Source organism: Sebastes fasciatus, chromosome 19 (assembly GCF_043250625.1).
Source record: "Sebastes fasciatus isolate fSebFas1 chromosome 19, fSebFas1.pri, whole genome shotgun sequence".
NCBI classification, from domain to species: domain Eukaryota; kingdom Metazoa; phylum Chordata; class Actinopteri; order Perciformes; family Sebastidae; genus Sebastes; species Sebastes fasciatus.
This window is the reverse complement of record NC_133813.1, coordinates 14,912,340-14,927,208: the sequence shown is the minus strand read 5'-3', so window position 1 is coordinate 14,927,208 and position 14,869 is coordinate 14,912,340. Positions and strand designations below refer to the sequence as shown.

The 14,869-nt window shown below is 42.2% G+C and overlaps 1 protein-coding gene across 2 annotated transcripts in view; it reads right to left on the bottom strand.

The window, feature by feature from the left end:
• Nucleotides 1-6,965: 6,965 nt before the first annotated feature.
• Nucleotides 6,966-14,869, bottom strand: part of LOC141757885 (putative E3 ubiquitin-protein ligase HERC1) — a 49,446-nt gene continuing 41,542 nt past the window's right edge. For both annotated transcript variants that reach the window (XM_074618793.1, XM_074618794.1), the window contains exons 61-80: nt 14,401-14,499; nt 13,959-14,132; nt 13,587-13,874; nt 13,407-13,472; nt 13,149-13,274; nt 12,910-13,048; nt 12,495-12,676; nt 12,197-12,352; nt 11,972-12,094; nt 11,709-11,811; nt 11,129-11,298; nt 10,885-11,023; nt 10,617-10,786; nt 9,939-10,108; nt 9,544-9,709; nt 9,350-9,426; nt 8,984-9,236; nt 8,525-8,677; nt 7,605-7,910; nt 6,966-7,509 (exon numbers count right to left, since the gene is read on the bottom strand). In XM_074618793.1, the coding sequence (XP_074474894.1) occupies nt 7,324-7,509; nt 7,605-7,910; nt 8,525-8,677; nt 8,984-9,236; nt 9,350-9,426; nt 9,544-9,709; nt 9,939-10,108; nt 10,617-10,786; nt 10,885-11,023; nt 11,129-11,298; nt 11,709-11,811; nt 11,972-12,094; nt 12,197-12,352; nt 12,495-12,676; nt 12,910-13,048; nt 13,149-13,274; nt 13,407-13,472; nt 13,587-13,874; nt 13,959-14,132; nt 14,401-14,499 (3,246 nt within the window). In that variant the 3' untranslated portion in view covers nt 6,966-7,323. The remainder of the gene's footprint in view (nt 7,510-7,604; nt 7,911-8,524; nt 8,678-8,983; nt 9,237-9,349; nt 9,427-9,543; nt 9,710-9,938; nt 10,109-10,616; nt 10,787-10,884; nt 11,024-11,128; nt 11,299-11,708; nt 11,812-11,971; nt 12,095-12,196; nt 12,353-12,494; nt 12,677-12,909; nt 13,049-13,148; nt 13,275-13,406; nt 13,473-13,586; nt 13,875-13,958; nt 14,133-14,400; nt 14,500-14,869) is intronic.

Here is a 14,869-nt window from a genome sequence, read left to right as displayed (position 1 = left end):
GAGTACTTCTTCCACCACTGATTAAAAGGACTTTATAACAAAACTGGTACTTTTTTGTCATTTTCGAAATGACAATTGAGTCTATAGAAAAATGCAAATAAATGATCTGTTTACCTGCTTCTCTCTCCGTAACCAGCCTCTAATGAGAGCCGAAGAACAATAGAGTGTGTGTGGGGGGGAGAAAAGAGAGATAGAAATAGGCTTTTTTATAAGAATGACTTTGCAGTGTAATTTTATTTGGACATCGATAAGATAATAACATGCTCAGTGAAGCAAGCTCAATTCTGTTTTTTAAGCCTGGGGTTATTTTTTCATGGCAAACACTTGGAGATTTTAAATGTTTCTGAAATAGAAGAGGGTAACTGTGAACATGTTGACATTCTACTGTGTTAATGCATGAATCTGTTCACAACACAACTAAAACACAGGAGAAAGAGGGGAAACTGTTAGTTGCAAAAAAACAAAAAAAAGGGAAATTTGATTTAGATTATTGCACCCATTACAAGCACCTAGAAAGACCATAAAACATTAGGTTGATTACATTGTTAAGTCATTCTACAATATATAGTACAGATGGGCAGGATTCAATTTGTGCACTATAGTTATTGTACTATAGTTATTGTACAAGCTGCGTGTGACATTATTTTGCGTGAGATTGAAGAGGCTGACACACTGTGCAATTACTCAGTTGATTAAACCACAGTTACATGAATTGAAGAAGTCTACCTTATTCAGATGGACAGGGGCCCTGGAGCATGCCAGGGATTAATGACATTTACTGTTTAAGGGCCCCCAGTGAGCTGTTAGCTTGCTAGCAGGGCCCTTGCTGATGCCATTTAAGGGAATATTTCAACATTTTGGGAAATAATCAGAAGATAAGGTTGATACCACTCTCATATCGGTCTGTTAAATATGAAGCTACAGCCAGCAGCCTGTTGGCTTAGCTTAGCATAAAGACTGAAAGCAGGGAGAAACAGCTAGCCTTTAGGATTTCTACCAGTTGACTTCCCACCGGGCCTAATCATCAGGGAATTATGTATATTTCAGATGCTTTTAAACTAAATTGTGTTATACAGGTAGCAAAATCCTTTAAGGAAAAACTCAGTGCTTATGTTGTGCGACAAACGTTAGCAAGTAACGTTAGGAGCACCGGAGGACACAGAGGCACATGATTTTTTTCAGGTTACCTGTTTCATGTACTACTGTCACGATATAGTGACCGTTTTATAAAAATAACTTTTTTTTAAATCATATTTATTCCAATCTCGCCTACTTCAGCATGAAGCATTGACCTTGAATGGTTACGGTTAGGCATTGACCTTGAATAGGTTAGACATTGACCTTGAATAGGTTAGGCATTGACCTTGAATTATTAAGGTTAGGCAGTGACCTCGAAACATTAAGGTTAGGCATTTACCTTGAATGGTTAAGGTTAGGCATTGACCTTGAATAGGTTAGGCATTAACCTTGAATTGTTAAGGATGGGCATTGACCTCGAATGGTTAAGGTTAGGCATTGGCCTCCAATAGGTTAGGCATTGACCTTGAATGGTTAAGGTTAGGATAGATCGTTGGGCAGCGAGTCTGGCAAGAGTTTTTGCCAGATTTCTCAATTTGCAGGTTGCCTTTGAGACTGCCCCGTTTGCAGGAAACCAGTAGAGACTCCAGGAAGTCACTGGTCCCGGACAAGAAATAGTGCAGCACATAACCCCATTCAAAACCACAACTTTGCATTTTTACAATTCGCTGATTGTACAGATTTAACAAATGTAGATATAGCGTGTTAATTAGTGACTTTTAGCTGTGCAGGTAGGCAGATTTTGTAACCTTTGGACTAGGGATGTTAATAATTAACCGTTTAACCGTTAAGAAATTTTGACCGAATAATGCTCAAACAGTTAAATGGTTCAAAGAAATATTCAAAATTGAATAAAAAGCTGAGCAAAACTCAGAGGAGTGGCTTGTCACTTAAGGAAGAACAGCTGGTCCACCTTAACAGCCCACCTTAAGTGAACCTGAGCTGGGGTTGCAAGATATAGGAGCTTGGCTTGGGTCTTGAGGAGTTGTAACATTTATTCACTGACAAATAAACTGTACACACACTGCACTGCTACTTTCACACTACAACGTTACTGATAACTTCATACTCACCGTTGTCACACACACACACACGCGGTCTTTCGGACAAGCGCTAACGTTACGCCGGGCTGACAGATCGTATGTCAAAACAGTGAGCATGAAGTTATCAGTAACGTTATGGCTGTGAACGCAGCACATGCACACACACGGTCTGTCTGCCACTCACTAACGTTACGCCAGGCAGACAAACAGCTGACAACCTTGCAGCTAAACCTATTGATGCAGTGCAGACAATACACACAGCATCGTGGCTGCTAACTCTCCCGGACGGGTGAACTGGGGACTCAGTTGTCTGTTTTGCGCATAGTCTGCAGCTGGTAATAAATGATGGATTCAACCTGTTTGTGCATCGGCTTATCGTATGAGCTGGGCAGCTTGTTAGGCACTAAAACCACAACCCTCCTGCATGAAACGCACTAATCTTGTTGGTTAATAATAGGTTAACGATCGGTTAGAAAAGAAATTCAAAATTAGCATCCCTACTATGGACAGAGGAAGGCTAGCTGTTTCCAGTCTTTATGATAAGCGAAGCTACCCGCCTTCTGGCTGTATGTAACAATTATGAGAGTGGAAACAATCTTCTCATCTAATTTTTGGCAAGGAATCGAATACATGTATTCCCTAAAATGTCCCATTAATCCTTTAACATGGTAGCATCAAAGTGTCATACTGTACTCCTATGAAGAGTAGAATTATCTAGGCTTAGGAATGTGATATCTGCATGGCAAACCAAGGAAGATTCGTGAATTGCATGACCGTTAATTAAATTTATTTTTAACATGAAGCAGAGCTCACTTTCACTGAATACATGCTGCACTGCTACCACAATAGTAATGCTGAATTGCTTCCATGCTGTGCGCTAAATTATTATGTCTCACCCTCACCCCTCTCTCTCCACAGAGCTGCCTTAATTCATGCAGCCCACTTAATAACAAGCATGCCATCCTAAAGGATTGCTCCCTACTGTATGATGCAGGTCATGGATCATCCTGCAGTCTTGGCTTGACAAATCACATTTCTGTGTTTTTTTTAATGTGTGAAAAAAAAGCTGGAAAATTGCCTCTTTGAAACTGCTTTGAAAAACAATTTTTTTTTGTGAATTGCACCTGGGTTGAAACAAACCTAGGTGGCCTAGTTAGAGTGGGGACACGCGAGAGCATTTCTTTGCTATTTTTAAAAAGTTGCATGAGGCAAAACTAAAGCCAGCTGTACACATTTGGCCATAACTAGAACATCTCAATCCAAAGAGATGTATGTGCTGTCATGTACTCCTGTTTTAAAAAAGGTGTAATATAGGAGTAATTTTGACCACATACTGTTTGTCATCCAGCATGTTGTCATCCATTTGTACAGGATCACATTAGCTGATTGGGAGAAACAGGGTGACAGAGATTAGCTGACAGTGATATGCATCATCAGCTATACAGAGTGTGTGTGCGTGTGTGCGTGTGTGTGTGTGTGTGTGTGTGTGTGATCTCTGCTTATTCTCAATGTTGTCTTGAACTTGCTTTGTGCAGCGGTACATCTAAGTGCAACAACCAGACTGCCCTCCTGTGGGAATAGGATGTATTACATATTCATAACATGTCTGTTCCCTCTTTGATAATGAAAGCTAGAGCCAGTCTTACAGGAGGTCAACACTATTGATCTGCCACTCCTAATTACTATACAGTAAAGGCTTTGCAGCTGCAGGGTTGTTATGCCAGTCTATTTAAGATATGAATTGTCAGGCCTTGAATAATGGAGTGCTACGTAATATCGAACTGCAATACTTTAAAATCGCAATACATATCGAATCTGCAACTAAGTATCGTGATAGTATGGAATCGGGAGATAGGTGTATCGTCCCAGCCCTAATATACATGACAACTTAGTGTGTGTTAATGTCCTCTCCAGTCTCACTAAACACTGTGTCTTCACCCATTCGCAATACGATTTATTACATTATCACACCTGCAATAACCGGACGACTCCAGTTTAATTCAGCTGTACAAAATATTTGAAACAAATTCTTGGCATCATTTCTTTCTGCCTTGGCCTTTCTAAATGTTGTGTACTTGTTAAGTTGATGGATGGATGTTATATTTATATCTGGCGAGGGCTCTCATGAAAAAGCCCCCCTCTCTCAGCTGCAGGGCTGCTGACTGCAGGTTGAATTCTGCCTTACTGGCCACAGCGCACACAGGGAAACAGATGGGTAATAAGGTCACAGCAGACGCACCTCTCAGTAGCACAGACAAATTGCAGACGCACCAGCTGTGCTGACTCAGGACAACATTAGACCCAGGGGAATTGAATTAAGATCCCTTTTTGTAATAAGTGAAGTTGTTGCGATGTGTGTTAAGCCCTATTTACCTTTCATTTTGGAGGCTATCAGCAAATGTAAATGTACAAGAGGTCCTGAAAATCAATTTTTTCAAACAGCCTCTCTAATCTGAATGCTGGATTTCTACATTAACACTATTTTCTGCCACAGTTTTTCATCTGAGAGGTGAGGTTATAGAAAAATACCAGCACCACCATCAGGTCAAAGTTTTCACGTATTCAGTGATACATCTACTTGAAGGATTGGCACCAAAGTTTGCTATATTTGACCTTAATGCACCATTATGATAGATGGATAGATGGATAGATGGATAGATGGATAGATGGATAGATAGATAGATAGACAGATAGTAACTTTATTGATCCCGAGGGAAATTCAAGTTCCCAGCATCACAGTTCCATAGTGCAAAACATGTTAGTAAAAAGGCAGTAAAAACGTTAGTAGTGCAAAGTATAAAAAAATATACCAGATATAAAAATACAAGGAGATGAAGAAAAACTGTTAAAAGTGAATATAGTGCAGAGTAACAGCTGTGATACAGGACTATTAAAAAAGTGAATATAGTGCAGATCCCTTTTTGTAATACGGGAAGTTATTGCGTTGTGTGTTAAGCCCTATTTACCTTTCATTTTGGAGGCTATCAGTAAATGTAAATGTATACATTTACATATTTCCTCAATTAGCCTCTTTAATCTGAATGCTGGTTTTCTACATTAACACTATTTTCTGCAACAGTTTTTCATCTGAGAAGTGAGGTTATAGAAAAATACTAGCACCACCAGCAGGTCAAAGGTTTCACGTATTCAGTGATACATCTACTTGAAGGATTGGCACCAAATTTTGTACAGACATTCATGCATGCTGCTGACTTTGTTGATTCCCTGACTTTTCTGTTAGTGAGTGAATTTAAAAGAAAAAACAACCACCTCCAAAATGTAGTTCAGAGAAAAATATTATTCCAATTGTGTAAATACTTAGTCAAACTTAATATTAAAGAATACATTTCCAAAGACTGATCTAACTTCTAAATTACAGTATACCACCTCACACTCAGCACCTCCATGTTTCTACTAAGTGCCTAATTTCACTTAGGATAGATAGAATTGAAAAAAGGAAACAGAGAGTTTACTATCAAAGACTAATTTCACTTTAGAATAAAAGTACACCACCTTAAAGTATCACTCAGACAGTATCAGGACATTCTGATGTAGAATGTCTGACATCATCAGACTGGGCACATACCTGCTCTCCAGGCTCAGGTCAGTTTCTTGTTGCTATGGAGATGAACATGAGAGACGTTTCACAGCTTTGTCCTGCTGTTTCATGGTGAACCTCTCCACATTAAATTGGCTTATTTTTCAACAGAAGTTTGGTTTATAATAATAAGCGGCGGCTGGTGAGCACCGAGAGGTGTTTAGTCTCACATTTAATACATTAGACATATACACATTAGATAGATAGATAGATAGATAGATAGATAGATAGATAGATAGATAAATGAATAGATGGATACTTTATTGATCACGAGGGAAATTCAAATTCCCAGCATCACAGTTCCATAGTGCAAAACATGTTAGTAAAAAGGCAGTAAAAACGTTAGAACTGCAAAGTACAAAGTACAAAAGAATATACAAGATATAAAAATACAAGGAGATGAAGAAAAACTGTTAAAAGTGAATATAGTGCAGGGTAACAGCTGTGATACAGGACTATTAAAAAAGTGAATATAGTGCAGAAGAGACTGTTAAAAATGAGTATAGTCCAGGGTAACTTAGTCTATGAAAGTGCACTGTGTGCATTATTATCTGTCCTGCAGACCGTCCTCCTTTGTCCACCCCCCCCTCCCTAGAGAGGTGTTGTACAGTTTGATGGCTCGGGGGACAAAGGATTTCCTGAGTCTGTCTGTGGAGCACTTGGGGGAGCAGCAGTTTATCAGCATATCCCATATCCAGGACTAAATATTGTAGAATAATGATGAATAACAGCAGCAACCGAGGATTTTTTTTTATGCCATGCATTAATGCAGAATTATACAGTCATTTGTAATTACTCTGTACCACTAAAACCACCCTTTTTTTTCTGCTGAAAGCAGGTGGTGTGGCTTTATTTATACTCTTATTTCCACTTCCTGTTATTAGTTGGTCTATGCCCAATATGCAGTATGTGAAATCCTATCCACTGCTAAGACAAGCAAGCTTTTGCATTCACTTACTTAAGATAATATTCACTTAAATCTGCAGTGGGTAGAAAGGGAGCAAATATGATTTAAAAAAGTTATTTTTTATAAAATGTCACTATATCCTGACAGTAGTGCATGAGACAGGTAATCTGAAAAAAAAATCCTGTTCCTCTGTGCCCAATGATGCCAAAAAATCTTTGCCTATTAAGCTTTAATTCATAATCTGAATGTCTGTACTTCTCGTGATGTATATATTTTCATAAAAACATAAAATAAAATTCTTATTGGATGCAGAGATTTAAAAAACAATACACCAAACTCCTTATTTAAACACTCTTTTATTTTACAATAATACTGTCTGTGTGGGACAGGTCATTAAATTATTACATATTTTCAAACAAACAGGCACATTAACTCCTTTATTGTGGCTTTATTCACCTACATATTTTTTATAAATCTTATTCTGTATCCCTGTAGTTTTTATTCAGAGTAAGCACTGCAATAATTACAACACCTTGCACAGTTGGAAAACCAAAAACTACACATATCTTGAAGTCAACCAACATATAAACAGTACACTACCTTACAGGTTTGGCGAATAAAAATCTGTGTTCAGTGCATAATGTGCATGGCATGGGAGAAGATACATTCATCACCAAGGTTGACCACAGCTGGCCGATTCAGTCCTCGGTGTCGGAGCTGTCCGCTGGGTCGGTGTTGTGGGTCAGCATGTAGTTGTCCATGTCGATGGAGGGGCAGTTGTGGATGGAGTAACGCAGACGCTCGGTGAGGATGGCCTGGCTCGTGTACGGGGGCAGGCGAAACAGGAAGAAGCAGGTCTGTGCAGTAGGGAGGCCGTTGACGGGCTAAAGGAAATGATTAGAGGAAAAGGTTATTGTTTGTACTATTAATATGTTTGTCCTTGTGAACAGGCTTGTTATTTCATTCGTGATGACCTCACCCTATCGACCTTGATGATTTGGAACTTCTGCATGATATCAGCTGGGTTGGAAGGCAACCTGGACCGGCCAGAGACGAAACGTAGGAAAAGCACTCGCTCCTCATTGGTGAACTCCTCCAAGCTCTGCCAAAACCAGCCAATGAGCTGGTGGCTCTCGGTGATGTCACGGTAACGCACCAGCTTCTTCAGCATCTCTACAGAGACCTCTGGCAGGCCACAGACCAGCTGCTCCAGCTGCTGTGCCGTCAGCAGGGAGAGGAGGGGCACGGGGATGATGGTGGACATGCCCTCTCTGACTGCTGCCACCTGGACACAACAGAACAACGTCAGCTTTGATACTTCTGAGGACGAGATAAAGGGAACAACAACAGCGCAACACACAGGCTGTCTAGTGAGCACTAATGGAAACTGGTGGGCAGACTGTTTAAAATGGATGAGTTTCAGATACAGTAGAGAGTACAATAATATGTGGGTCTATGTGGGTTGGTAAATTTAGTTCAAAGAAATTTGTAATTTTTTTTAAACCAGCCAATAGATGACAGCTGGCGTGCCCCCAGTATCAAGAAACAGACAGGAGCACCGATACCTGAGCAAAGCAATATAGTGCGGGTCGGCAGAAAACCGTATTTCAGCCACCTAGTGATATCCCTTTAAGTGTATATTTAGAATATTTTCCGATGGCGAACTGAACTGAAAGTGAAACGTAACGTTTTGTTATCCGAGCCTGCTGGCTTTGAAGAGGGTATAGATAAGTTTCACTTTCAATTCAGTTCCCCGTTGGAAAAGAAAAGGAAAGTGCTGTCTGACGGCAAGATAAAGTGGCGAAAAATAACCCCACTTCCAAACACCCGAACTATCCCTTTTAACAGGTCTGCTAAATATACTCAAAATCATTCTCCAACAGTTCAACCCCTTCAAACCTGTGAATCCATTTCATGCAGCCTGTAGTCCAGAGCTCTCTCCACATATTCAGTGCGGTTGGTGAAGGTCAGGGAGATGTTTTGACCTCCGGGAACTACAGGCACCAGCCTTCCATCTGCACTGTGGGCCATAAACGAGTCCAGCGGGATCATCTTCAGAGGGAGACGTGACAGGAGTGAAAAGAAGGTTAGTATAGAAAAAGGAAGTGAATTGTTGGGACCGTAGACTGTATATAAAGATGGACGACGCGTCTCCACTTCCTCCCACTGGTTTCTAAGGTCATTTGAAGCCAGAGACTCGAGGTCACCCGCCCGAACCAATCGCGAGCCAAGCACGGCCGCAGCTTGTCATCGAGAGAGACTCACGACTGTCAATCATGACATCTCACCCCCTTTTTATAGCATCAAATAGGTAGTAGGTGAATTCTGCAATAAGTAACAATTTTCATAGTATCTCACCACATGGAAATTATCCTCTGTGATTCCACTGTTCTCCAGGTGAAGGATGCCTTGGAGGGTGCGGTAGGTGAGCAGGTCCACCTCCTCCAGGTCAGGCTCTCCCAATGGCATCGAGCAGAGCTGTTTCCACACCCAAGGAGCCAGATGCAAGTCCAGAGGTTTCTTGGTGCGGATCGCCACAGCCATGAGGATGCCCAGAAAGCGAAACTGGACCATGTGATCCTCTGAGAGTGCCGCTGGGTTCAACAGGAACCTGTGAGGGTGACACAGCCAACGCCAGAGGTTAAGATTGTTTTTGGAAATTTAATGTTTTATGCTTTTAAAAAAAAGGTACTGTTTCTGTTGGTGGAATATAAAAATGTGCACCTGTCAGTGTTACTGCCCACATCTGCAAAGCTGTTGGGAGTATGAATCAGAAGATCCACCACACCAGACTGCAGCTCCTGGTGAAAAAACACAGCATAATTTGTCAATTTGCAAACAGCAGAGAATATTCAACGCTGCTTTTGAAGCTGTCTCTGTTGCTCTTCGACCTTTTCTCTGCGTGGTTTCCATCCTACCTGGCACATCTCAGTGATGGTGTCATCGAACACTCCTCCGGCATCGTCGGCTCCCTCTCCGACGAGCTTGACCTTCCAGGCTCGCGATGGAAGCCGCAGCTCCAGGGGATTCAGGCCCACCACTTGCTTGGCGATCTGCACGAAGATGGGCTTGCTCGAACGCCCTCTGTGGGAGTGGAAGGGAGGGGACGTCAATCAAAGTTTTGATGAACAAATAAGTATCGGATATAAAACAAAACTGCAGAATAAAGAGCAGACAGAAGTCCTGAAATGCAAATAGCAGCAGGGTCAGTTGCAAACAAGCAGTTATTTTGGTCACCTCCTGTTTTTCCCAACAGCTGACCCTGTAGACATACAGATTCTGCCAACGGACTGAACATCATGGTCATACTTACCTCGTGGAAATGCGTTTCACAGTGATCTGTGGCCCGTACGTTTTGCCCTGGGTCATTGTCCGGCCAATGGAGCGCACTAGAGGCAGAGTGTTGACCTTGGGTGACAGGAGACCTCTGAGTTCACCCCGGATGATGGCGGTCGTCCCTGAACTATAGCGTGACGTAAACACCTGGATAGAGTGCAGGACAGGGAATGAAATAGGAGGTAGTGAATGAGGCATTACAATGAAAAATGACTGAGAAGACTAACAAGCAGCAGGTGCAGGTGGTTATTAGCAGGGATCTAGGATACACATCCAGGATACACAACAGCATTCAGCTAGACAGAACTGACATTCTTGTATCATACAGTAAGCAGTCAGTGTCAACAAAAAGTAGAATAAAACAGAGATTTGCATATAAGAAACATTTCCAGGGTTGATGGTGAAAAAACACCTAAACATTTTGCAAGTGCGACTCACACAATGACAAAACAACTTTTTATTTTGGTGGCATTGGCCAACTTACTGACACAATAACTCGGTTTTGAAACATGAATGAAGTGTTTTGGGTGAGTGACTCTTTTGCAAACATCCAATAGAGTTGTGATGTCCCATCAAACAGTTTAGAGAATGTTAAGACTGCATTGAGAAAAACTGTAAGATATTAAAAAGGGCAGAGAATGGGATCAAGGATTACCGGGTTCTTGGCGTCCAGGTTGAGCAGCCTCCAGGACTTGTACATGAGATCAGAAAAGTGGTAGAGTACCCTGAGGCGCATGCTGATGACATCAGGGCTGCAGTCTTTCAGAGTGTTGTACTGGGGAGGAACAGACTGAGGAAGGCCTAGCTGGATTCTTCCAGAGCCACCTGGAGATGAAGGTGACAAATGGAGTCCTGAGTGTATTCCCTTTCATGGATCAAAGGTACAAAGAGTATTTGTGCGTACTGTAAGACTGAGCGTGTACCTGAGTTTTTCATGGAGGTAGATGGGGTGGTCCATGCTGAGCTGTGGCAGCGGCCAGCGGAGATCTGCCTGATGTTTTTCCCCTGGAGGGTTGTGATGAGCGTGGGCTCCTTCACCGGGTTGGCGTGTCCAAGGCCAAGCTGCAACACACACACACACACATATAAGACAACAACAGTGCTTCTGATGTGAAATGAAAGCAGACTGTCAAAGTGTATAGTTTTAGAATAGAGGGTGCTGAATACCTGTCCCTCGCTGTTGCAGCCCCAGGCATAGACGTCTCCAGTGGAGGACAGAGCGAGCACATGTTCACAGCCCACAGCGATGTCTTCGATGAACAGCCCCTCAAGAGACGGCACCACCTGGGGGCAGGACTTATTCTTCAGCATGGAGTCCGGCAGGCCGATCAAACGCTCTGAGAGATCAATAGAAGGAAGCCAAGTATTTAAGTAAGTGTGCTCTAAAAATAAACTAAGAAAATTGTACATTTTTCCTGCATGCAGCTTTCATTGTTTGTTGTTCAAGTGGTGAATTGATTTAGAAAGAATTTGAAGAGATCATTCACTTCCTGAGGTGACTAAATCGTAGCATCAAAAACACAAAGACACTTTGGCAGAGAGCAACACAATAAGTACAAACTATTTCACACGTTTTAGCTGTAAATACAAATTAGATTAAATCTTCATATGTTTGCGTTTTTTTAAAGGGTCAATTTAAGAATTTCCGATTGCAGCATAGTTATGACATAAGTAAGAAACACTGTGTGTGTATCGAAACCTTAATGAAGACACAGTACAACGACAATGTTTTCACAATAAAACGTACCTTGTCCAAATGTGTAAACATGTCCATCACAGGCCAACGCCACAGAGAACTGAGTTCCACAGCTGACCTTTTTAATTCCCTTGTTGCAAAGCTGATCCACTTTCTGAAAATAAGAACAGCCAAAAACAATATTTCATCTATATTATATAAAAGTACTATAGGAATAATAAGCATGACTTTGGTATTCCCCTTAACCAGGTACATAAGATAAATGTGAACCTGTGTTTTGTCCTGAATCTGAGCCTTTGTCGCCGTTAACTTACCTGAGGGTAGTATTTCGCTGTAGAGGAACCTGTTCCCAATTTGCCATAATCACCATCTCCAAATGCCCACACAACCGTCCCATCAAGGGATAGCACTAGTGTGTGGTTGAGCCCACATGACACCTGAGGAAGGTAACCGAGTCGTTGTGTTACATTTTATTATTTTTATTTCACTGTGGAGACTGTATCACCACCTGAGTTCAATTATAACGGTCCCTTTCTTACCTGTCCCACGTGATATCCCTCCAGGGCAGCCACCCTTTCAGGCAGCATCTTGTTGGACGTCGACCTTTGACCCAGACGACCAGATTCACCACTGCCGAAGGTGAACAGTTTCCCGTCTGCTGTTACCACAGCTGAGTGCCGGAAACCACAAGCAAGCTGGGACAAGAAAGAAAAGCCACATGAAAGTTTCAGAAAACGAAGGGTTGAACTGATTTGTTTATGTCTAACACTTAAATTTGAGTTCTTTTGGAACTTTTTGTTCCCATCCCGTAGGACTTCAAAGCAGATTTATGTCTACCTGAACGACCTCTTCTCCTTGTAAGGCCTCTATCTGTTTGGGTCTCCTCTGCCTTTCACTGTTGCCGTGGCCCAGTTTTCCGAAATCTCCATCTCCCCAACTGAACACCTCCCCCGTCTCACTCAGGGCCATGGAGTGTCCATCGGATCCACAGGACGTCACCAGCTGAGTCACCACATACCCTGCCCACAGATCAGACAGTCAGTCAAGCTCAACTTATAAAACTGAGAGTAAGAAGTAAACTAATTAAGTAAAAGCTACCACGTTAAATTGCAATTCTGCAACAAACATGATTACTTTTCCCCTTTCTGTTGTGGATAAAAACATTGTTTGAGGGAAGAATGAAAATTCATCCCAACATCTAAAAGCAGAACAGCTCTGACTTGAGTTCTTAGGTCCTGGATGAATGCTGTACCTTGAAAGGCAGAGATGACAGTGGGGATATAGAGATCATCAGAGTTCCCCTGGCCCAGTCGGCCGTATTGTCCTTCTCCTACAGCCAGTACTGTCCCGTTGGACTGGACCAGGAAGGAACAGTTCTGTCCACACACAACCTGAAAGACAATGAAAACACCCACAAAGGGGAGAAAAAAATTAGAGAAACAGTAGAAATCAAAGGGCAAAGTCTGTGTCCTGAGTGAAAAAAGGTGCTACCTGTTGTGTCTGTAAAAGAGAGGGTGCGAGAGTAGGCATCATGAGGTTGGTTCCCATTCCTGCCAACTGTCCGTAACGTCCGTTCCCCCACAAGTACACCTCGCTCTTCCCCCCTAGTTGCCAGTCCTAAGAAACACAGCGGGTGAAAAAGAAATTATTACAGCAAAAACTAATGTTGTATTTTGGAGGGATTATTGTTAATTTTTATTATACAAAAACAGGTCTGTGTGTACTGTTTCAAGATGACTGAGCTGTTACCTCTGGTCTGGTGGTGGCCCATGACATCAGCTGTTCATCCATCCTGAAGCTCCACTTACTGTTGTCCTAGAAGACAGAGAAGTGTCTCACTGGATGTCTACATTGGGGAAACTTGTGTATATTGCAATCGATTCAGATTCCTGAACAATTTCCTACACAAAAGTGATTGTCACCACTCACTAGTGCCTTGGTGATTTCAGCAGTGACATCCACCTCTTGAAACTCTGGAAGCTTGAAGGATTCTGGGAAGGCGGTACCGCTGGCGATGGCCTCAGCGCTGCGGACAGTAGTGGCGTAAGTGGCGAGCCAGCTCCACTCTGACGGGCAAGAGTGGGCATCAGGACTGGTGTGGTGTGGAGGGCGAGGATAACGGCAGAGGTGTTTCTCTAAGGACAAGCCAACAGTCAGTGAAGCCAGGCTCTGCAGGAAGGCACTGTGGACCAGCTGCTCACCGGCTGCCACATGTGTCTGCATTGAGAAACAAAAGCATGTCTCAGCTGAGGCCCACAAAACAACACAAACAACAACTTAAAGCATAGTTTAAGTAATGACCCGCTCATAGCTGTACTGCTCCTGCAACAGCAAGGGCAGCCTCTCCAGGAAGACGGCCAAACAGGGCGCCCGATTTAGACCCAGGATGTTCTGGCTCCTGAGGACCATACGACAGGAAGCTAGCACGTGATTCTGACTCATCCAGTCAGGGGTGCAGCAGATCAACAAAACATCCTGGAAAAAAAACAACGATGGAACAGAACTGTAAAGCAACACAGGCAAGAGAAAATGTTGCATCTGCAAAAATGTGATATTCTAACTTCCCTAAAGGAGTAGTTCAACATTTTGGGAAATATGCTTATTTGCTTTCTTGTCAAAGGTTAGATGAGAAGATTGATACCACTCATGTCTGTATGCTATATATGAAGTTAAAGCCATCTTCGATTAGCATAAAAACTGTAAACAAGTCTTGGAAATTGAAGATATGAGTGATCCAAATTACCTTCGACCGCCCAAAGCAGGCAGCTACACCCAAGTTTGGTATCCAAGTAGTACTGACGACTGAACCCAAACCTGTAGCAGTCTGCAAGACTGAACCATCCTGCAAGATGCACAGAGAAGCAGGAGGATTAAAACTCTGAAATGAGACCTTGACAGATTTATATTAGAATAATACACAATAATGGTTTAATTGTCCGCTAATGTTGATTGTTAAAGGGGACCTATTGTGCTTTTTCCATTTCCTTTAGTGTGTTATATAGCTTTTTGTGCATGTAAAAGGTCTGCAAAGTTACAACGCCCAAATCCACGCCTGAAACATCTTGCTTGAAGCCTTTTCTTCCATAACCTAGTGATGTCATCAAGTAACATATTTGCATAATACCTACCTAGTGGCTTTTTCTATTTTCTATGTGCCTCGTAATGTTACTAGTGCACTGCTAATTTCGTCGTTACTCCAAAACCTCACCTCA